Source organism: Saccostrea cucullata, unplaced genomic scaffold (genome assembly GCF_032062105.1).
Source record: "Saccostrea cucullata isolate Sc308-1 unplaced genomic scaffold, CSIRO_AGI_Scuc_v1 ctg173, whole genome shotgun sequence".
Lineage (NCBI taxonomy): Eukaryota > Metazoa > Mollusca > Bivalvia > Ostreida > Ostreidae > Saccostrea > Saccostrea cuccullata.
This window is the reverse complement of record NW_026932155.1, coordinates 161,897-184,301: the sequence shown is the minus strand read 5'-3', so window position 1 is coordinate 184,301 and position 22,405 is coordinate 161,897. Positions and strand designations below refer to the sequence as shown.

The window sequence follows — 22,405 nt, the reverse complement described above, 5'->3', positions numbered from 1 at the left end:
ATGGTATAATATAATATGTATCTATGAATATTTTGACCCTAACAATGGTTACATTTATATTTGTCATCAACTGATAGGTAATTGTTTTTATTTTAGATTTCACTAAAGAGTTCAGCGTATACCTGTTCAATACTAAAGTCTTACTGCTGGATGTGGCCGATCAGTGGCCCACCCCTCCAGTCCCACCCCATCCTCACCCCCATTTCCCGATTCTGTCAGGAATCTGTGTTTTGTTTTGCTGTTCACAATTCGAGATATATGAGATTGAGCACTCTTCGTTGCCCTCACCTTTTGCTTATTAAATACATGTAACTTTAAAAAGGTATTTTCTGTTTTAATCAACCTCTCTCTCTCTCTCTCTCCCTCTCATTCTCTCTCATATACACACCCATGCACATTGCTCACACACACTCATAATTTTCACCAAGTAACCATTTCAGATTATTTATAGATGCAAATCTTGAACTCTTGGTAATAAAGGTATCGAATCCCATTATTTAAGATTTTTTTATTATTATCCCATTTCTACAGAAATATTTGTTCAGATTTTTTAAATACGCCGAATACGTTCTACTGAGTTAGGTGAACAATGACAACCTCGTTTACGACAATTAAACCAACGTAATTTACGTCTTCACCTTATTTTACCCTTGCTTTATTATTTTACGACACTTAAAAGACTACTTTACGGCTACTCTGAGAATGTAATGTCTTCTTTATGTATTTCAAATCAATAAAAATGTTCGTTATATTCCCTGATTAGCGCATTTTAGAGATAAAATTTTGTATTAAGTACTTAGCTAATGCTATCATCACCACGCGCGTGCCAAACTATGCAGCACGAGTTGTGAATAACTTGCAGTCCCTTGATCTTTAGAAGATAGAACTGTGTTTTTTCTATTCAGAGTGCATTAGCCTTCTCTACTGATTAAGCAGGTTATTTGCCTCTTGTGTATAGGTACTGAATCATTCCACGATTTGTATGTATTTTAACACCACCTGTATTAAACTCGAGAGGTTTATCCACTGATCCCGTGTGTTTTGTCAAGAGATTTTTTCCATATTTCTATTATAAAAATGTATTATCATATTGCTTAAGTATTTTTATTCAAAATAATGATTACTAAAGATCTGAATCATGGTAAACACAGGCTAGGTTTACTCGACTTGCTTATATTATACATGTTTGAAATTTTATTTAAATAGTGAAATCGAGCTGTGTATTTGAATTGCGGACTTCGTAAAAATTCATGTACCATTGCGATATGGAAGATAACTTCCTATTTTGTGTGATTTTGTTATTTTTTTCTGGTATGTATGAATGTAAATCTATAAATATGGGAAATACAAATAACTTGTACATGTATGACTTTGACCTTGAATTAAGGAGAGGGCGTATATAGGCAGTGCCATCCAATCATTTTATGATCATTCATAAAAAAAAATACATATTTGTTTAAATTATATGTACAGCATGCAATTTTTGTGGTGGATTCAAGGAGACTAAGAAGCAACATTTGCCACCCCTGAGCGTATGCAAAGTTTTTTTTCCATGAAAGTTCCTATTACATTTGTAAAGCAAAGATTCCCTTGAGAATCATTTTTATATTTTATATTTACAACTAGCTGTCACAATAATCACAGAACAGGTTTTTTCGATTGTGTAGTTTATTTTCGAGTGGCCTTGACCAATAGTTTACTCTGTCCTTGAACTGTTGCGTGCATCTTTCATCACAGTTTTTAACACAAGAGAATCCTTTTTGTTTTGGCGCGAGAGCTTTATCAATGTTATCAAAATATTCAATCATATTTATCTCGAAATATCGCTTTCCTATCAGCTTGAATCCTGTGTCCTGAGAAGGAATTTTTATAATTATGTGCACTAAGCGTCAGATGAATCTTATCATGTCTGTTTTTTGTCTGAAAAATGTATATTTCAAACAAATATTGCATGTTAAAAGATAAATACTGTCAGATTTCTGTCTGAATTTGATTTACGATGTGCAGTGATATATATTTTTGAAGGGTTATTCCTCACAAACATAAATACAGAAGAAATGAAAACAAATAAAAGAATGGTATGCATGACTATCTAGAAATTACATGACTGTACACACACGCGCGCGCGCATTTGCTTAATGTACCTTTTATTTACCAGTATTTATTAGAATGTAGGTATTTTACTTCTATTATTAAATAATATAAACATTTACAGGGATAATGAATAAGTTACTAATAAAAAAATAAATACATCATAATGGTGTAATTTATATCCTTAGTTTTGTCTATTTATAATGTTTGTTTTCAGTGTGGGCAAGGAGAAGATGCGCTGTTTCGGGTCATTCTTGACAAGACTTTAGCTCCAATATGTCTGTAAATACATTAATCTTAAATGCATGTTTGACTGCATCCACTCAGTTTTCACCCAAATGAGTTGTGAAGACGAAGAGGTGATGCTAAAGGTTATTTTTAGACTTGTTTGTTGGATGTTAATCGGAAAACATCGACAAGCGATAAGATAAATATCAAAGATTGGCTGCTGGATACTTCATCGCAGACAAATTTGATTCAATTAGCAATTTGGGCTCTTTAAAATATGTTTTACTACAAAATACTCCGACTGCAATATTATTACATTCGTGAGTAAACATATCAGCGGCCGATCTCACACGGCTTTCCTCTTCTAGCTGGAAACACCAGCAGAATATCGGACAAAGAATGAGACACATACAGAGGACGGAAAATCTGTGACCTTGAATATTTCAAATACTTTTCTTAAGGTCACTGTTTATCTTTGTATATATGTTACATGAAAGGATTTTTTTCGGAGTCTGAAAATGAAATGTTTAAGAATTTTCTCGGAGAATTATATCCTCTTCCTTTACTCCCCACTAAAATATTAACAACAGTAAAAGAGAAACTGCAGCATTGTGCGACAGTACATTTATGCGCAGAGTGGTGAAAATCAGATTTGAATACTAAAATATGCAAAAGAACGTTTTGAAAAAATTTGAAATCATAAAATTTTACCAAATTGAAATATATAAAAACTTACGACTTTTCAACTCAATTTACAACCATTCCCAACAATAAATTAAAGTCATGGCATTTTGACATCATTGACAGCTGCTTTTTCAATAAAAATGGAACTGGTATTGAATTTAAAGTTACTTAACTTGACATTGGTCATTTACAACATTATTTTGATAAAAACATTCTGATTGTACACACAAGTACTCTGAAGTTGATATTAAAAAAAAAGATGCTCGAATTTCTGATTGACAACAATCAAATTTTACAATCACTGTTTAATTTTACATGGGTACCATTAATCAGTTGCGCCCATGTATAAGAAGACCAATCTTTATATTCATATGAAGCAAAACTTATTCAAATCTTATACATGAGGGGAAAAATACTTTGCTATGGCCTTCAACTCGACCTTTTACATGTTGATATATCGATGATGCATTTTCAATTAACAAATGAATACTCATTTACTTTCATATATTGATACGATTTATCCTAGAGAGCTTGAAATGAAAGATACCACAGAGTCTGACAAATCTGTTTCATATGTAGATATTTTACTACTAGAAAAAGATGCTAATGTAATGCCACAACGAAGCTTTATGATAAACGTGATGATTTTAACTTTTCAATCGTCAAATTCCCTTACTTAAGCAGCAATATACCTTTATCACCTGCATACGGGTTTTATATCTCTTAGCAAATTCGATACGCGAGAGAATGTTCACGTTTGAACAATTTAGAAAACAAGGTAAGTTAATGACGAAGTAGTTGATCAATCTTGAATATCAGCAGTCTCATTTAAAGTCATTATTTCGTATACAAGTTCTAATGGTCGATGCAATGACCTTGTCAGAAAATGCAATCTATTAATTAATAAGTCAAATGCTGACTGGTTTTTTTAAATACTTATTGTCAGGCCACTATTTACAAACTGAATTGTCTAAGGATTTTCCTGTTAATTTCTGATCATGACATGGAGCACGGCGGGGGTGACCGGTCTGCAGGGGATGATCAGTGACCATCACTCCTCCATGGCATCTGATCCCACATGGAATGTTTTAAAGGTTCGTTTTTTTCTCTACTGCTGATTTTTATTGTTTAAATAGAACTTATGAGCTTGATTATTATTTGTTATCTCCATATTTCATTAAATGGTAAACATTCATTTCGTATACGTTAGGTATCTTTCGTTTTTATGTAATATATGTAAACGTAAATATTCTTTCTTTATATACTACACTGTATCCTGTGTGCATGCGATAGAAATTCGTTGGATATGTGAATATTTTTAAAATCATTATACATGCCATATGCTAATATTTAATAATTCCGTATTCTATTGTAATAAGTGATAGTACTATAGTCAAGTATATCAAAGCTACCCACAGAAAAATTCACTGTTAGCAAGTTAGGTATACAGAGAGTCAGGACCCTGATTATTTTAAACTCCGTATATTTGGGGTGACTTTGTTATGTAGCCGTCTTTGATCATTTATTTAAGTTAGCAGTATTCAATCATTTAAAAAAGGAGAATTTTTATTCCAAGTTTAATATACATGTATCACTGTAGGGAAGGGGGGTTACCAATATTTTACAAGTGGGTTAGCAGACTGAGGTAAGTACAAGGCCAAAAATAAGATATGTCCGCAATGTTAATTATTTCGTTCAGGAGGATTAATCAATTGACTTATAATTTGACCTATTTCAGTTGAACTGTTTTTGCATTAGATCTCTCTAATAATTCAGCACACCTCTCTCCACGCCTGTTTGCTGTCGGAGAACAGGTGCGTGGTTATTTTAATATCTTCTGTAGCACTGGAAGACGTGCAGATTTTACAACTTGATGTCAAATCTGAAAACTGTGTGAATGTCATATCAGCTGGCTGATTTTATATAAAAGACCGAAAGATTATAAATCATTAATTGTTTGGGGTACCCCGGATGTCTTATTGACGGGCAAATACTATTGTTTGCTAAAAATTCATTTTCCCCCTTAATTTTCAGGAAATCTTCAAAATTAGGGTGTGATTTCAATTATATTTTCTACAATATTAAGAATTTAACTATTATATTTTGCAGTCTGTGCATGGTCCTTCACTGTATAAGAAGTAGTACAACTAACACATTTTGCTAGTCATTAAATTATTATTGGAGTCATTATTGATAAGAGAATTTAGCAAGCTCTTACCTCCAGTTGAGTTATTCCCACAGTAAGTGAGGTGATGAATTTAGCGGTAGTTAGTAAGTTACGCCAATCGTAGAGGGCTGGTCACGCCAATAGTAATAATTACATAGACAGGGGTCTGCTTTCATCAGCAACCAGTTTACGCTTTGTTCGCGTAAGCTTAAAACACAAACAAAAATATTCCATGTGAAAGCATGTGTCCTGTTCACGAATTAGAAACATATCAGAGTCTGAAAAAGACAAGTTGCCTATAATTCTGGCTTTTTTGCTGTGATGGACGGAGTTAACACGCGCTCCTTTGGTTGTGTTTGGCGGCAAATCAAAAAATAAATAAAAATAAGTGATTGGAAAACGAACACACTTCATGTACCGGACAGCTCTTTCTTCAAAAAGAATCTATCTTTGGAGAATTTCACCAATGATATTCTCAAAATAGAAAACTATCGCGAGAAAACACTCATCAGATTAAATCCACGGGATATAGAGGGAAAAGCTAATTTTGACCGTTTCTTGTGGATGAACTCATTAATTGAGGCATATCTATATCTGACCGATTTCTGGAAAGCTTCAGACCAGTATACTTTTATTCTGTTTTTATTTTTATATTTTTATTCTGTTTTTCTTATTCAGCATACCTCTAACTTTGAGAGAAAACTACGGTTTAATCTTACCTCCTCTTAATTATGTATAGCTTTGCTTTTGCATTTTTTTTATAATGTCACCTACCAAAATACAGTGCTTTACCAGTAACTGGTACTATAAATGTTTTGAAATATTAAACCATAATTGTTTTTATTTTTTTCAAAAATGCAATTCTATATATTGTCGTTTCTAGCATGCATGCAAGTAGAAATGTTTGACAAAGATTCCAGAGTCTGGCATTGATGGCGATGTAATAAAACGGATGTCATGCGAAAAGGGATGCAGTGAGTTTCTGTATATATCTTAATTAAAATGAACAATTGCGGGTTATTCCCAGAAAACATAAAATACATACATAATAGACAGATTATATCTTTGTTGATAAAGAGTACATAAAAATGCTGCGCGCTGTTTCTATTTTAAGACTTGTAGGAGGTTCATGTACAAGATAGAATAGCCTGGTTTGACAGGAAGTGCGGTGGTTGACGCGCATGACATCCGTAAACGAGTGAGTAACGCCATATCTATGTTTGTTCGTCTGTTCTTTTCCTTGTTTTTGTTGTTTGTAGAGTTCGTTACATGTTTACTACATCCATTACACATTTCTGTTGACAGTTACACTCTCTTGTGTAATCTTGTGTGCCTTTGGTGCACCTACTTTAGAAAATATACCCTATCATGTATTTAAACAATAACTGCACGTCTTAAGTTTTCTTATTTTTTTTTCTTAAGATAAATGTCATACATATTTACTATGTTACATGTTTGTTTGAACACACCATTTGAATGAACAAACCTCATCATAATATCCACGTATCCAAAAGTGCATAAAAAATTAAACACTGAACATGATTCTTTATATTTTATTCAGTTAGGTTTATAATAAATAGCAACAAATAAGCAAGTCAACAAAATAACAACATACGAATCGAATTGTTACATATTTACAGATACTTGTAAGTTTGTCAGCTAAAAAGTTTATTGTACACAGTTTTTCAATATACTCAGTTTGTATGTAATGGTATAACCATTCGAACACATTTGGATTTCGGCACTATTAAAGTTTATCACAATATGCGATTGACAATGTCAAGATGAACTTCTTACAGGGGAACCGTGGTTGACTGGTAGACTGGGACATGCGCGTGAGTGTAGTATCCACCAGAAGCCACGTACTCGACAGTCATGTCCTTCACTGGGTTGTGGTATCCGCCCTGTCCCCTGTAATAAAGAACAAATTATAGAATTTATCCTGAATAATGTGATTTAATATATGATACTTACTGAAAAAAAATACATTACAGTGTATTTATTTAGATTTTTCTTTCCATTCGAGCGTTCTATAACAAGTAAATAGTTGACGTTTTCCGACATTTTTTATTTTAAAAAAAAATCACATGACATCTTTCAAATAAAGGTGTATTTAAAATCGGACACGAGGTTCTACGTGTAAGTATTGTAAATGAATGGCGGAAAACAAAATGTTTCATTGCTGAAATGTATAGTACGAATCTTTAAATTATAGTGATATAAAAAGAGAGAGAATTAATGATGTTCAAGAAAACTAATTTTGAATTAAATCGCTTTCATATATTACTGGCATCGAAACCGAATGATTCTGGTTAAAGTTTTAAGTCAGATTACTTTATAAACAGCTCTTGGCTTAATAATCGAAAGCCAAACACGGTATAGTATGGGAATGTGTATCAATTGGATTTTTATTATGTCACAACTTGAAAATTGTCTGTGTTTTTAATAATATACGTCATGTACGCCCCTATGCTGAGAATTTTTACCGCAAGTTTTTTCAAAGACGTTCATAAAGCGTATATCGAAAATACACACATCCTATGTATATAAATCAAAGTTAGAGAGTTGTAAATAAGATGCGTTTAGCAGGTGTTGATGTATAATTGGTTCCCACATTCCCCCATTGTTATGAAGGATGATGCAAGTGATCCGTAAAATACAAGTTCTTAAAAAATAAGCTGCACAAAAACAATACCTAACCGTTACATATAGGCACGGACGACGACCGAGACTTACACTTAAAGCATATACACTGTATAGCACCCATAGCTTACATTTATGGCCTTACACTCTTTGTATACACATGAATATGATCTTATGAATTGCCATTCTTAAGAATTAAATATCATATCATCCTTTTAATACCATCACATGTTATCTCAGAAATAAAATAAATTATCAAATGTTGCTAATTAAACTTACGAGTAGGAGAATTCGGGAGGCACGTATCCGGTCATGAATGTGGAACAGCCCACCGGAGCCACCCTCGTGTTGTCGTCCCTGGGGCCCCCGGATATCTCGTTGATGGTGTCGATCTCGGTGTAAATGTGCTGGGACGGGGCGCGGGGCACTGATGTCGTCTCATAACTGAAATAACAAAAGCTTATTAATAATCGTACAAAAGTTTAAACTAAAGGTTACTCTCTGTTTGCTATTTTTTTCTTTCTTGTACAATGTACGTTTAATTTTTTAAGCAATACTACATGTGTTATAGCAGTTTTTTTACCTTGTGTGATGAAGGCTGTGTTCTGAGCTCAGGCCAGTCAGAGTAGAACGTGTATCTGGAAAAAATATTAAACTTAGAATATGTTTCTTATTCAGTAAATGGTGTTTAGATAATGATGATCATTGCTTATTGAGATCTACATGTAAAAGCCTGCATTGTTTGAATGCACTTAACAAATGCTACAATTTTTTTTTTTTAATATGAATGAAATGTTTTTTGTTTGTTTTTTTATTTCAAGTTGTAGAAGTCGGCAGCCTTGTTCATGACTATAGTGGTCAATTTACTCTGACTTACCGGTGATGTTTATTTTGCACGGTTGTTGCAGAGCGCCGCCTGGCGGTGGGGCTGTGAAGGGCTTCCTCTTTCCGTGCTGGCTTTCCTGACACTGAGCGGTGGCCCCCAGGATTCTCCTACGATAAGATCAATCATAAATAAATATCAAACATAGATAGTTAATTTAAAAAAATAAACCGAGGAATTAGTGTCTCTTCTTATCCATAACTTGATATGTCAATGCTTCATTTGATTTCAACATGTTCAAGATAGCAAAAAATCAAATATCCGGTCAGAAGCTGCTATCAGTTATAATCAAATAATTAATCTCGGAAGATATTACTTTATTTACAAGAAAAAAATTCTAATAAATAAGTTGTACATCAACTCATGTTATGCTTCAGAATTTAAGGACTTTTAAAAATGGTCAATACACTGGTAATGAGTTCATCGTCTAATTTACCTTTTGAAGATGACGAAAAAGATCATGGTGAGGATGGACATGACGGCTACCCCCAGGACGATCCCGGCTACCATGGCAACCTGTGATGTCTCCCGGATATCGACAAACGGTGCGCGACCTGGCGGTGTGGGTGAAATAGTGGTAGGTGGAATGTCTGGGGAGAAAAAAAGAAATAACGTTAATATACCAGCTTCATAAATTTTGTAGTCGGTACCTTTTGTTACTTTTTCTAATTATTTTCAAAACTCAATCATATAAGCTACATGTACATGAAACTCAACACCATTCTACCTTTGAAATTCTAGTGTTTTCTAAACCCTTGATGAATTACATGTGTTCTTTATCCATAAGTTAAGTTTTTTGTTATTTTTGATGATTGAGTAATACCTGGATAAGGGCATCCCCGTATGTCCACGCCGAAATCGGTGAAGATCTCTGTCTTGAACCAGGAAGCAGTATTATACAGGTCACGCGCAGTGCACTGGTCACCGAAGTCCGTTTGGATTTTCTTCTCAAAACACCTGAAGCCCTCTTCAAATAACCTAAAACCAAACTTGAGAATTAGCAACGTTTGAAATAGTAATCTGGTTATATATTGAGTTCAGATTAGGGGTGTTTTTCTTTCAATAATAACATATAAACTTTATCAGTGTACATGTACCAATACAGGCTCTCACAACATGGGTGGGAAAACACAAAATTTTTAACCAAAAATTGTTATAGAATGTTTTCAACAGTTCTGGGCAATGATATGTTTTCAATCTGTTAAAGTCTATAAAACAGATAAGGCGGTTGGCTTTCTTTTGAGTGTGAAACTACAATATAAAATCTGTTGACTCGGTCAGTTTGTCAGGACAACGTAAGCGATAAACAGCTGGAGAGTATTATTATACAAGCTTTAATTAATTGGTTATTCTAAGAAATACTCAAAGTAATTTGTGAGAACACAAATGGGTCTGTATGTCACAGTTTTACTTAAAGTTAATATGCATATGAGATCTATGACAATTTAAAGCATATGAATATAAATAAATGAAATTAAATATTTCTAAAAAATAAAAAAACCCACACATTTCTCTATATCTAGATGAATACCAATTTCTCAGTTAATTAAAAACTTACGTGCACTTCTTTTGGTCTTTCATCTCGCGCTGTTCTATCTTGGCAACATACGCCTCCTTCATGAAGTCTCCGAGACAGCGGTACAGCGTCTGTCCCACAAAGGACCTGTCCACACACGGGTTATCTGCTCCTAGAAAATAAATAAAATTGTTATCATACAGAAAACAAAACAGAAAGAGGGATAACTCTAAAATTTCAGACATACTAAAGAAATATTCATAATGAATAACTGCATTAAAAAAAAGGAAATTATGAATATACATGTAATGGATTTCGATGTAATTCTCTATAAATTAACATCCTTTTTTGTACAATTCAGTAAACATCCTGGTAAATAAGATTGTACCTGTGTAATGTGCATCGACTATTGTTTATCATTAACTTAAAGTATATGATAATATTTTTGAAGACTTTCATAGAGTTTTATTTGTGGAAGAGAAAAGCAATGTGCATAATCTTTCTTTTACATTTTAAATTAACAATAAAATATTAACAAATCAAATCAAATGTGCAAAAATAAGAATCATTGACACTCAAAGTAAAACAGTTACTACGGTTTTAGAAATAAATTGAATTTTTCATCAACAACTTTATTCTTTTTAAGGGGAAAATACCATGAATATCCTTCGTTGAAAACTGCAGCAAGCTTTCCGGAGAGAAAGTTTTAAATTTGTGTTCGTGGGGGAGAATTGATAAAAAATATTAATAATTAATCTTTTTTTTGGATGAGAGGTGTGTGACAAAAAAATAATTTATCCTACCAGAACCAGACATGATTCCAGATCCTTCAAATTCTGTAAAGTCTCCGAGTTCAATTTCACTGTCTACCTCGAGTTTCAGAAAGGTAGTGATAGGGTTGCTTCGGGGGAGCGAGGTTTTATCGGACATAGGGTTGACACTGGGTTGTAGCCCCTGTTTTTGACACGCTTTGTGGAGTAGGAGTACAAGTCCCTCTATCCAGATGTAATCGAGCAATTAACAACTGATTGTCCACAGCCCCGAGTGTCCGCTCATTATATACCCCGGCTACCTGTAGTAATTAACTCACTACCTAACCGTGTCAGGTCGTGAGAAAATACTTTCAATTTAAATTTAAATAATTAATGGCAAAAACTTAATGTAAGCTGCATTTTCAGGATGATTGGTTTGATTTTAATCTTTTAGAAATGTTTTATCTCTAAGTGCTCGAATTTACGGACACACTGACAGGTGTCATAATCGCCTAATTTGGATTAACATACCCACTGGTGCAACTTCGACGCTAATTGAAAAGAAAACAAACGGAAAGGAGATCTATTCTTTAAGTTTCTGGTTTTATCGTAACACCATCAATAGTTTACAGCACAGAAATCATAGAAACACTTTAGCTCAAAGGGTTTTCTCACATTCCGTGTATTTCTTTCATATTAAAAAATCCTCTCAAAAAGGATATGAAAACAATTCATACAAACGAAATCATGAAGTTCTTTATCTAAATATGTTTTATCACTATAAGCGCATTAAGCTCTTTAGGAATAAAAAGCCATTATGTTTATTGAAAATGAATACAAAAATTAACTGGAATATGTTAATTACTTGGAATTTCACATATTTATTTCTAAGCATTAAAAAGTTTCGGTTGTCTCGCTTTCCATGTATAGGAATATAGAATCCTTCTATATTTCCGAATTTAGAATCATTCTATATTTCCACCCAAATATGGGTTTTTACAACAGTTCATGAACTTAGAATACCGTTAGTTCAGTGCATTATCAAATATGCATCAATTAAATATAATTTAAATAATTATCTTGCAAACCGAGTCGTTAATGGTTAATTTTTTACAGCCATTACGAGAATGTTTGGCACAAATGACTCCGGCTCTAGGTGAGATAATATGGTCTTGTCAATTAATTACCCCCATCTAATTAGTATCACACAGAGTGAACGATTCTTTAATTAATAAAATTTTGTTGTATTATTAGCACTTTTGTTTGCTACACTTTTACATTGTTTATTTTTTGTACGAAAAGTACAATCAACTACAATGTAGAGTGTATTTTAATCGAAACGCCAATTTACATTATATCATTAAATTATTTTTATAACACGATGCTATTAAAAGAGAGGGGAACAAATAAAAGTTAGAAAATGCAATGATAAAATACAAGTATCGTTCGTTCTAATGAATATTTATGAATACACTCCAAACCTTTTAACCATGTCGCTTTTTTCTGTGCTCAGATGTTTTCTCATTTTTCGATAAATTTCTGTTTTAGTAATGAAACGTAACATTTTCTTACAAATATACATGCATAAATCAATGCAAAAAATAATCATCATCATTTTAAAAACGTTTGAGGATACAACGGATGTCTAAATTTTAAACAGCTACTGTAATACATCGATTTTTTTTTTAAACCTGCTTGCACAGTAGTACTCTCTCATAGGAAAAAAAACACGGCCTGGTTCATTTTTCTTTTCCAACACTTCTTTGGGAGAAAACTCTTGTAGTTCAAAATTAGACCTTTTATTCTTAAAGTTTGTTTGCCCTTTCCCGGTAGACTGGCCAAAGCAGCTCAATTTAAAACAAATCAGCAGTCGTTCAATTTTTGGGTGCGTTTATTTAAAAAAAAACAAAAACAAAAAAAACTCATCGTTTGCCGAATTTGGTAAATTCCAGTTGAAACAGCCAGCCTCATATAAAATTAAATGACATCTAATCTGTACGTGTACATCTAAAACAGAACATGTACCCGCGGCGAGTTTCTTACGAGTTAATAGATTTATCAAAAGAAGTATCTGTAATATACTTCCAATCAAATAATTTTAAAACCTTAATTGATACATGTAAAATCCAAATAAGTTGAGATATAAGTTTCAATTATTTATTATTAGTGAACAAAAAATATTGAAAATGTTTGCGTTTTCTGGGATAACCTCATACAGAAGAATAGTGAAGATCAGTTGTGATGACAGTCTACCAGTCCCATTCACTTTCGCTCGAGCAAAAAAATGTAATGCTATTCTTTAGGATTTTCTATAGACACTGCTCTTTGTAGTGAAATTGAACTGAATAACCCTCTGTAAACTTTAAGACAGAAAACAACTTTATGGTTTTCTGATAATTATGTATTAATCACACCACGATAAAAATGGGAGTATACATCAATATTTAAAATGAAATAAATTTCTTAGTAATTTGTTCTGAGAACGCAGGAAAATTAAACTCATTCTGAGTTCAGTACATCAAATGAAAGGCCAGACTATTGGTAGATTATTAACACATTACCTAACTGAAAACAAATGAGACACCTTGATGAGAGTTTCCCTTCACGAAGAAAAAAGGTCAAGGTTCAAGGTCGACATGTGTCTTATAAACGCTTTCATCTGAAAGGAAGATATATTCTGCAAATTTATTCCCTCCCTTAGGATTTTCACATGTGTAGCTAATAAAATCCATTCAGTTTTTATTTCATCTCGACTTACAATGTAATTATGTAGGATTTAGGAATCTCGAGTAAATAAATTTCAATGAAAGGAAAGGCGTGCGGTTTAACACTCTAAAATACCCAAGGTCGTTGTTAATACCGATAAATCAGAAACTTTAAGAACATCGCAGCTATGTCAAAGAAAGAAAGTATGAAGGCCTTAGAGTATTATATCTTAGAAAATTAAATATTCACTACAGTTATGAATATGTTTCATCCTAGAGAATTATCTATAGAAATATGCTTGTGGGGAAAATGGGGGGGGGGGGGGGTGCGGAGGTGGGGGTAACTAGCTAAACATTCAACCTCCCGACGGTGGCGACTGAAAGCTAGAGGTATCTACTTGTTTCTGTTTATAACATAAAGAAAATAAGCATTAAGTTGCATATACTAATATTCTGTATATTTTCTGAAAAGGTTGCGTTTGTTTTTATAATTTTAGTAAAATACACAAGTATTGTATATATAATATATTATACTACTTTTGCCGATAGAGGTTTTTGTATTTTAAATCATTCACAAGAATAGTTATTGAGAAACATCTTTATAATAGCATATTCTATAAAGTGCACATATTTTATAATACATGTTTATTACATATAATACATAAACCTCGACTTGCATGGGGTCTACCTTATCACAAAAATACGCATGCAGGTGTCCCTTTAAAGCACAATTTAAAAAAATGCTTTATGTATTGCAGCGAGGGGTGGGGGAGAGGAAGGAGAGAATTAGAGGAGAAAGAGAGAGGGGGAGAGGAAGGGGAGGATTAGAGAGAGAGAGAGAGAGAGAGAGGACATCACACGATTCACATCTAGCGTTACTTGATACAGTCAAGAATTATCAAATGATACATTTTCTTTACAAGAAAATTGGGATAATTATTTTGAAAGATTGATCACACACCAACCAAGCCGCAAATTATGATATCATAAAACAATTGCAAATTGCCTATTGTACGTCAAAATGATCTGCAAAGTTGCACGCTAATGAAAACTTTTTCTAAAAGCAATCGGAAACATCAGACTTTTCGAAATACCTATTTTAATTCTCAAAATGAATGATATTTTTGCTTGAATCATGAAAATCAAGTATTCAGTCCCACGTATTGTTGATCATCTAAATTACAAGTTTGTTTTATAACCCTCGTTTTTATTTTGACGTGTTTAGCATATACAAGTATATAGTAATACAAACTTCATATGTTGTAAATTCTTCAAAACGGGGAAATATAGATGGAATAAAGTCGGCGGTTTGCAAAAATGGCATTGATCTCCATGAAAACTTTATATACTTAAATTAAATAAGCATATAAATTCACTCACAATAACATGGAATTTATATTGTTTGTTTTAATGTTTTAGTACAAGATACTATGACATTTTTCTTTATAAAAAAAAAACGAAACCCTAAAGTAGGCAAAGCTAAACTGTCGCTGAGTTTAAAATGCAGCTATATTTTCTACTTTAACTTCGTTTTTTATATGCCAAGAAAACGGTCAATAAAATGTCTAATATTTCAGAAAAAACAGGAATAGCCTTGAGATGATACAAGTAATCATCAGAAAACTGAGAGGAGTGATAAATTAAACTGTTCGTAGACAAAAAAAACCTTGTTAAGCTTCAGTGCCAGATTCTTAGTAATAAAGTGACATGTGATTGTTACAGTAAATGCAGCACATTATGTATTTGTGGAAAGGCGGATGAACCTCCCCCAACCGCGGTTTGATTTTAAAAAAAATGTTTGTACTATCCTAAAATCAAGGGTAAACACCTCTATTGTTAAAATTTCCTCAGTTTACTGGAGACTTTGCCCCCCGGACCCCCACCAGGGTTTCAGGGTTTGCCCTGAACCTACTTTTGTATAAAATTACAGTTGATTCGATTGATACGCAAGAGTATGCTCTACGTATGAACAATTTCTAAAACGAGGTAAATTATTAACAAACAAGTTGATGAAACAAGAATTTCAGCTGTCTCGTTTAAAGTCATCATTTCGTATGTTCTATGGTCGATGCAATTGTTATTAGCAAATACAATTTATCATTGAGTCAAATGCTGACTGACGTTTTTCATGTTAATTGTTAGTCCATTATTTATACACTGAATTGAGGTCGGATTTTTCCGTCATTCCCGATCATGACAAGGTGCACACGGCGGGTGTAACCGGTCGGCAGGGGATGCTCACTCCTCCATGGCACCTGATCCAACCTCTGATGTTTCGGAGGTCCGTGTTTGCCTTGCTTCTATATTGTATTGTTTAAGGACTTTGATATTGAATACTGTTCGTTATCCCCATAGCCTTCATTACATTGTACATAAGAAAAAAAAATCATAATCGCATAACTAAGCACCAAAGAAAAATTATAAAACTATATAACGATTTCTTTTATTCAAATCGGTTAAAAAAAAAAAAAAAAAAAAAAACAACAAATAAAAACAAAACAAACAATCCAAGCATCAAATTTTCTTTTGTGTTATGTATCTTAAAAGCAAAATTTTGCACAAATGTACAAAACGATCTTGAAATTCGTTATATCCGCGTTTTACTGTCAGTCTGTCTTTGCTTGAGAATTTTTACCCAGAAGGATCCCCAAAGCTTCTACCAACAACTGTGACATCTTTTAATAAATATCCCGAGGGAATTTCTTGTGCATGGTTAAGTTTATTAGTTCTAAAGGTCAAAGAATGGTCATCTAGTAGTTCGCGAATTAGCATAATTGTACTTATCATTTCCACTCACCGCAAATAATATCACAAAAGGCTTTTAGAAGAAAATTTATTCAAAAAATCTCCCTGATAAAACAAGTTTTTGTAACAAGACTTTAGATATCCTTAAAAAAAAATAACAACAACAACAACACCAACAACAAAAACTTATATTGTAAGGAATTGTAAAGAAAGGGATCTTCAGAAAATATGATACAGATTTATCAATTCAAGAATCCGATTTATTTTTTTAAGCAAACAAAAAATACATATAGGATAATACAATCATGTAATGATTAACAAAGGTAATTAGAGATTACGAATGTTACATGTATCAGTTTAAGTAATGCAAATCTCTCATTGAATTGAAAAACCATTTACATGAAATGGAAAAACATTATAAATCGTAGATAATTTTAAATATTTAGGGGTAAGTTTTTGTAAAAATGGTTCATTTAACACAAATGTTAAAGAATTATCTCAGAAAGCAACAAAAGCTATGTATGGTGGTATTGGAAAATGCAGAAAACACAACCTTATTGTAGAATGTACATTGGATATGTTTGACAAAATTGTAAAACCTATAGTTTTACATGGATGTGAAGTGTGGGGTTTTTTAAAATCAGTCACCATTGATTGAAAAATTGCATTTAAAATTTTGTAAGCATATTTTGCATGTAAAATCATCAACACCAAATTTTATGGTATATGATGAATTAGGTAGATACCCTATTTCAATTAATATAAAGGTTAGAATGATAAGTTTTTGGTGTAAACTATCTTTTTTACAAAGGGATAAATTGTAACCGAATCTGTTAAGTGTTTTAAAGAAGTACAATAATCCATGGTGTAACTTTGTCAAATCTATATTGAATGAATGTGGACTTTCTTATATTTGGCAAACTTGTCAACCTGTAAATGTATCATGGCTGAAGAAAATAGTGTTTAACACTCTGTATGATCAGTTTAAACAGAAGTGGTATAGTGAAATGTTAACCTCGTCTAAAGGTCTTAATTATATAATACGTTGTAAAACTTCATTTTCTTTACAAAAGTATTTAGTATCTTTGCCTTTTAAGTACTGGAAAATATTTTGTAGGTTTAGAAATTGTAATAATAAACAAGAAACGATCTCGTTGCGAGCAACGAGTAGGTCTTCCGTCCGATTCCGAAAAATAACCCATAAAATCGAGCTGAAAATGGATTAAACATATTTTGGACACATTGGGAATTGAAACGGGTCACGAGCGTGAAAATCCAATACGCTTATCGATTACGCTATTGAACAACTACTCTTACTTCACTTGTATGTACATATAATTCTGCAACAGTTAATCTGTCTTGGAATTATGAAAGAAGGGTCACTATTCATAATTTCGCGCCAAACGCAACGAGTAAATCTTAGCGAATTTCTCTTGGAATGTTCATTTAAATAGGTGAGATAGCTTCAATCAAATAACAAAAGAGCGTTCTTATCGCCTAGCCTAAATTTTGAGGTGTGGAAAGTATAACACACACATGAAACATATCGTATATAGGCAAATAACACTAAAGCAGCGAAACAACTATTAACTGGTAATTTTTCAATTTTCAATCACGAAAGTTGACTATGCCGATTACTTACACTTTCATGAAAAAGGTGGTATGTTTCACCGAAAAAAATGCCTCGATCGCCCTACGAGGGTCAAGAAATAAGATTCTATTATCTTCAATAACTTGCATTGAGAAAACAAAATGTTTATATAGGTCAATTAAACGGTCTTTGAAAAATTGTTATCTTTAAAAATAAAATATTTTCTTATTGTAACAGTTGTCCTTTCTATTGATTTAATATGACACAAGTGTGCATGGGAAAACAGTGGTCACGTTTTTTACCTACTACATTCTTGAAAAACTATTAATTTTAACTATGATTTAAGCTATGTGTTACCGTTATGCAAAACAAAAGATATAGATATTGTACTTCGTTTGCACATCAATTCTTTTCTATTTCTACTTTGAGAAACAACCAAAACAAATTAAAGAAGACTTGTGAGTAGACCTTGGATAATAAATGTAGTTTGACACCGAATTGCAACGAACCTACGACGTGACAATCCAAGTATCCCTTCACATTTCATTGTTCCTTATGTTACTTTCGTTCAAGCAAACGCTCAGCTGCCTCTGTAAACCCCTATTGCGAAATGTCGGAATTGACAGAGACCGCCGCCATTAAGATCCCGCTTCAGACATTTGAATGTTAATATCTCGAGTTCGAATTCATCAATTTACAAACAAATTATATATTCAGCCTAATGAGAAATGTTTCTATCAACCATACTAATATGATTTGAAAATATTGAAAAACAAAAAAGTTTAAAAATTTGACTTTTTTTCTTTGCATGCCGTTACGACAGGAAGTAGAGACGATACAAAAGATCGCGTCTTCGATAGTTCTTATCACGATCTATAATCCCTGAAAGTTCCACAGTGATATCTTTAACCGTTCTTTAGATTATCCACGAACAAAATGTCAATTTAAAATCAGATAATTGTCCGTAACTTGGCACCAGAAAAGAATTTCCAAAAAATCTCCAGGATATAGTAACTGCATATAGCAACACATTGTTCCTGCAAATTTCATAAAAATCCATGCAGTAGTCTTTGAGAAATCACGTGCACAAAATTTGATGGTCAGAAATATTATAATTATAATGAGCTCAGGCGAGCTTCAACGCCTTTTGCGCTGGAAAGATATAGACTCAAAAAAGCAATTAAGCAATCCTTCCTCTACCTTCACTGAAAATCTCAAGTCAATATCTTCATTCGTTTTTTAGTGATTGCCCGGACAAGCTGACCCTTTTAAAATCAGTAAATCGTCCATATCTCACGACCGGAAGTGACGACGTACTTATAAAAAATTTCCAATAAGGTTCAGACCAATATCTATCAGATCTGAAAGTTTCGTGAAAATCGACCAAGCCGTTTCCGAGAACTCGCTTGCACAAAAATCGGTAAGAAAAAAAAATAATAACTAGTAGACTTATTGTTCAAAGAACAATAAGAGGTCTTTCCACCTTCCTTGAATTTCAATTTTGTTTTAAAATTTAATTCCATGAATAAGAAACCAAAATTGTCTTAAAGGATAGCAAAAATCAAAAATTAAAAAAAAATTGAGGTGACCTTAACCTTTGACCTTGAAAAAATATTCAAGGTCAAAGGTCAAGGGTCACAATGCAATTGACCCCATGCATCTACGACTTATAGTTTTCAAGTTATAAGGTTAAATAGGAAGTACAAAGAAGTTAAAGGGCAATAACTCATATAAGGGTTCATCAGATCCTTCTGCACTTATATAGTGAAGTTATGCCTTAAGACCTTTAAGACATTAGTGAAGGTTTGGTGTCTATACTGTCTACAGTTTCAGAGAAGTAGCGATAACAAGGTTTTTTGCACAAGGGGCAATAACTTTTTAAAGGGTTAATCTTTGGGGACTAAAATAAAATATTTGAAAGAGTTTTAAGAGTACATATTAATGATGAAAAGACATTAAGTATATATTGAAAGACAAAAGAGATATAGAAAAAGGTTAATTTCTCATTTTTTGAATGACCTTGACCTTTGACCTTTGCATGAAATTTTAGATCAAAGGTCAATGAATCTTATGCAGTTGGTCCCATATCTCTACATCTTTTCGTTTTAAAAAAAAATTAATTTTTTGTAAAATTCAAAAAGTTTCAGGGGCAATAACTCATTGAAAGAGTCACCGAATACTTTCGCAATGAATAAATTCCAGAGTCCCCTCAATTAGTCGAAGACTTTAGTGAAGGTTTCATATTTGTATGGTTTATGGTTTCGCAGTAGTAGCGATAACAAGGTTTTCCGCACAAAAGGCGATAACTTTTAATAGAGTCAATCTTACGGAATACAAATTGAATCTTTAAAATAGTTTTAAGAGTACATATTAATGATGCTAAGCCAGTTTGTATATGTTAAAAGACAAAAAAGATATAAAAAGAGCTCAATTTCTCAATTTTGGAATGACCTTGACCTTTGATCTTTACATGATTTTAAGCTCAAAGCTCAATGAATCTTATGCAGTTGGTCCCATGTCTCTATCACTTCTCGTTTTGAAAATTTTTAATAATTTCCAAAATTCAAAAAGTTTCAGGGGCAATAACTCATTGAAGGAGTCACCGAATACTTTCGCAATGAATAGATTCCAGAGTCCTCTCAATTAGTCGAAGACTTTAGTGAAGGTTTGGTGTCTATACGGTCTACGGTTTCGGAGGAGTAGCGATAACAAGCATTTCTTGCGTAAAGGGAAATAACTTCGAAAGGGGTCAAAGTTCAAACAAGGGCTGTCGTTTTTCAGAATAACTTTTGATATCCAGTTTCATGAACAATAAAGTTTTTCGATAAGTCTTGCGGTTTCAAAAGTCCGGGAAGAAAAAGAAGAATAATAATAATAATAAACATAAGCATTTCAAGAGGTCTTTCCACAGAAAGGTGGAAAGACCTAAAAGTAGGGAGAAAGAAACCGAACGAAAACAATAAGGTCTTCCGTTGGAAACGGAAGACCTTAATTACCAATTGAAGTTGGAAGATGGCATAATGTACCAAGAGAAAACGGAATTACTATTCACACCCAATTGTGTATAAGTTCGATCAACTTTTGAATACCAAAAATACAGTTAAATTGACAAAACTGTGTAAATTTATAAAAATTATTTTTGAGAGAGTTGGCTCTCCTGGTTAGCTCATTGTTAGTTTTGTTACTTTGTACTTTTTTTTCCTTTTCACGCATGCACATATGTTTAACTGTACTTGAAATATGTCTCTACACTGTACTTAATGTCAGTTTATGAGAATAAATTCATTCTCATTGTCTCATCATATTTTCTTTATAGTTAGTATGCATCTTGACAACAATACCCGGTATTCATGTAAGTTCTGTTTAATCAAGAAGGTCTTTTTATAGCCCATTGGGAATTGATCTGTTTCAAATTTTTCAACATGTTCAAGAAAATGTCCTTCCTTTGCTAGTGAAGAAAGAATTAGATTTTATGATCAGTACGTACTGGTGCCCGCTTACAAAGTACGTAACATTGTCTTCATTTTTAAGGCTCATTATATAAATTGTAATTTAGAAGAACTTGGGATTTAATTCTGCAAGTGGTAATCCAACTTAGACTTATACACATATACAAACACCCTTTCTAAGGAGGAAATTCTTCAAAATCATGTCACTTTTGAATATTTTTAATATCCCAAAGAACCAAAGTGAATTTAAACAACCATGTATTTATTGGATTCCAAAACTTCATAAGAATCCTTACAAAGAAAGATACATAGCGGGTTCCAGTCAATGTTCAACCAAGCCTCTTTCTTCACTCCTCACTAAGATATTAACAGTAGTGAAGGAGAAACTTCAAGAGTACTTGCAACAATATGTGATTATTCAAGAATTCCAAAGAACTTTTGAAAAATTTGAAATCACAAGATTTTACAAAGCTCAACAGCTTAAAATCTTACGACTTTTCAACTTTATACGCAACCATTTCCCACGATAAATTAAAGTCCAGGCTTTTTGATATCGTTGACAGCTGCCTTTTTAATGAAAATAGAACTCGTAATTTTACTTACCTTGTCATTGGTCATTTGCAAAATAACTTTGTTAAAAAAACATTCTGATTGTACACACAAATACTCTGAAGTTGACATCAAAAAGATGTTTGAGTTTCTGATTGACAATATCTATGTTGTTTTTGGAGACCAGGTCTTCCAACAATCAATTGGAATTCCCATGGGTACCAATTACGCCCGTTATTAGCAGACCTATTTTTGTATTCATATGAAGCAGAATTTGTGCAAAATCGTATGTTTGAAAAGAAGAAAACACTTGTTTTGGCCTTCAACTCGACATTTAGATATATCGATGACGTATTGTCAATTTACAACGGTAATTTCTATTCTTATGTCAATACGATATGT

General features: G+C 32.8%; 2 protein-coding genes across 3 annotated transcripts in view; both read right to left on the bottom strand.

The window, feature by feature from the left end:
* Positions 1-5,495, bottom strand: part of LOC134234533 (5-hydroxytryptamine receptor 1-like) — an 83,114-nt gene extending 77,619 nt beyond the window's left edge. Inside the window, exon 1 of the mRNA XM_062716615.1 lies at positions 5,222-5,495. The gene's annotated coding sequence lies outside the window, so the exon portion shown is untranslated. The remainder of the gene's footprint in view (positions 1-5,221) is intronic.
* Positions 5,496-6,724: 1,229 nt separating this feature from the next.
* Positions 6,725-22,405, bottom strand: part of LOC134234534 (uncharacterized) — a 32,851-nt gene continuing 17,170 nt past the window's right edge. The window contains exons 1-8 of one of the 2 annotated variants that reach the window (XM_062716620.1): positions 11,016-11,220; positions 10,255-10,384; positions 9,520-9,674; positions 9,133-9,286; positions 8,691-8,806; positions 8,397-8,451; positions 8,093-8,257; positions 6,725-7,081 (exon numbers count right to left, since the gene is read on the bottom strand). In XM_062716620.1, coding sequence (XP_062572604.1) covers positions 6,964-7,081; positions 8,093-8,257; positions 8,397-8,451; positions 8,691-8,806; positions 9,133-9,286; positions 9,520-9,674; positions 10,255-10,384; positions 11,016-11,142 — 1,020 coding nt within the window. In that variant the 5' untranslated portion in view covers positions 11,143-11,220 and the 3' untranslated portion in view covers positions 6,725-6,963. Of the gene's footprint in view, positions 7,082-8,092; positions 8,258-8,396; positions 8,452-8,690; positions 8,807-9,132; positions 9,287-9,519; positions 9,675-10,254; positions 10,385-11,015; positions 11,221-22,405 lie in introns of those variants that run through there. The other variant, XM_062716619.1, reaches the window with a different exon arrangement.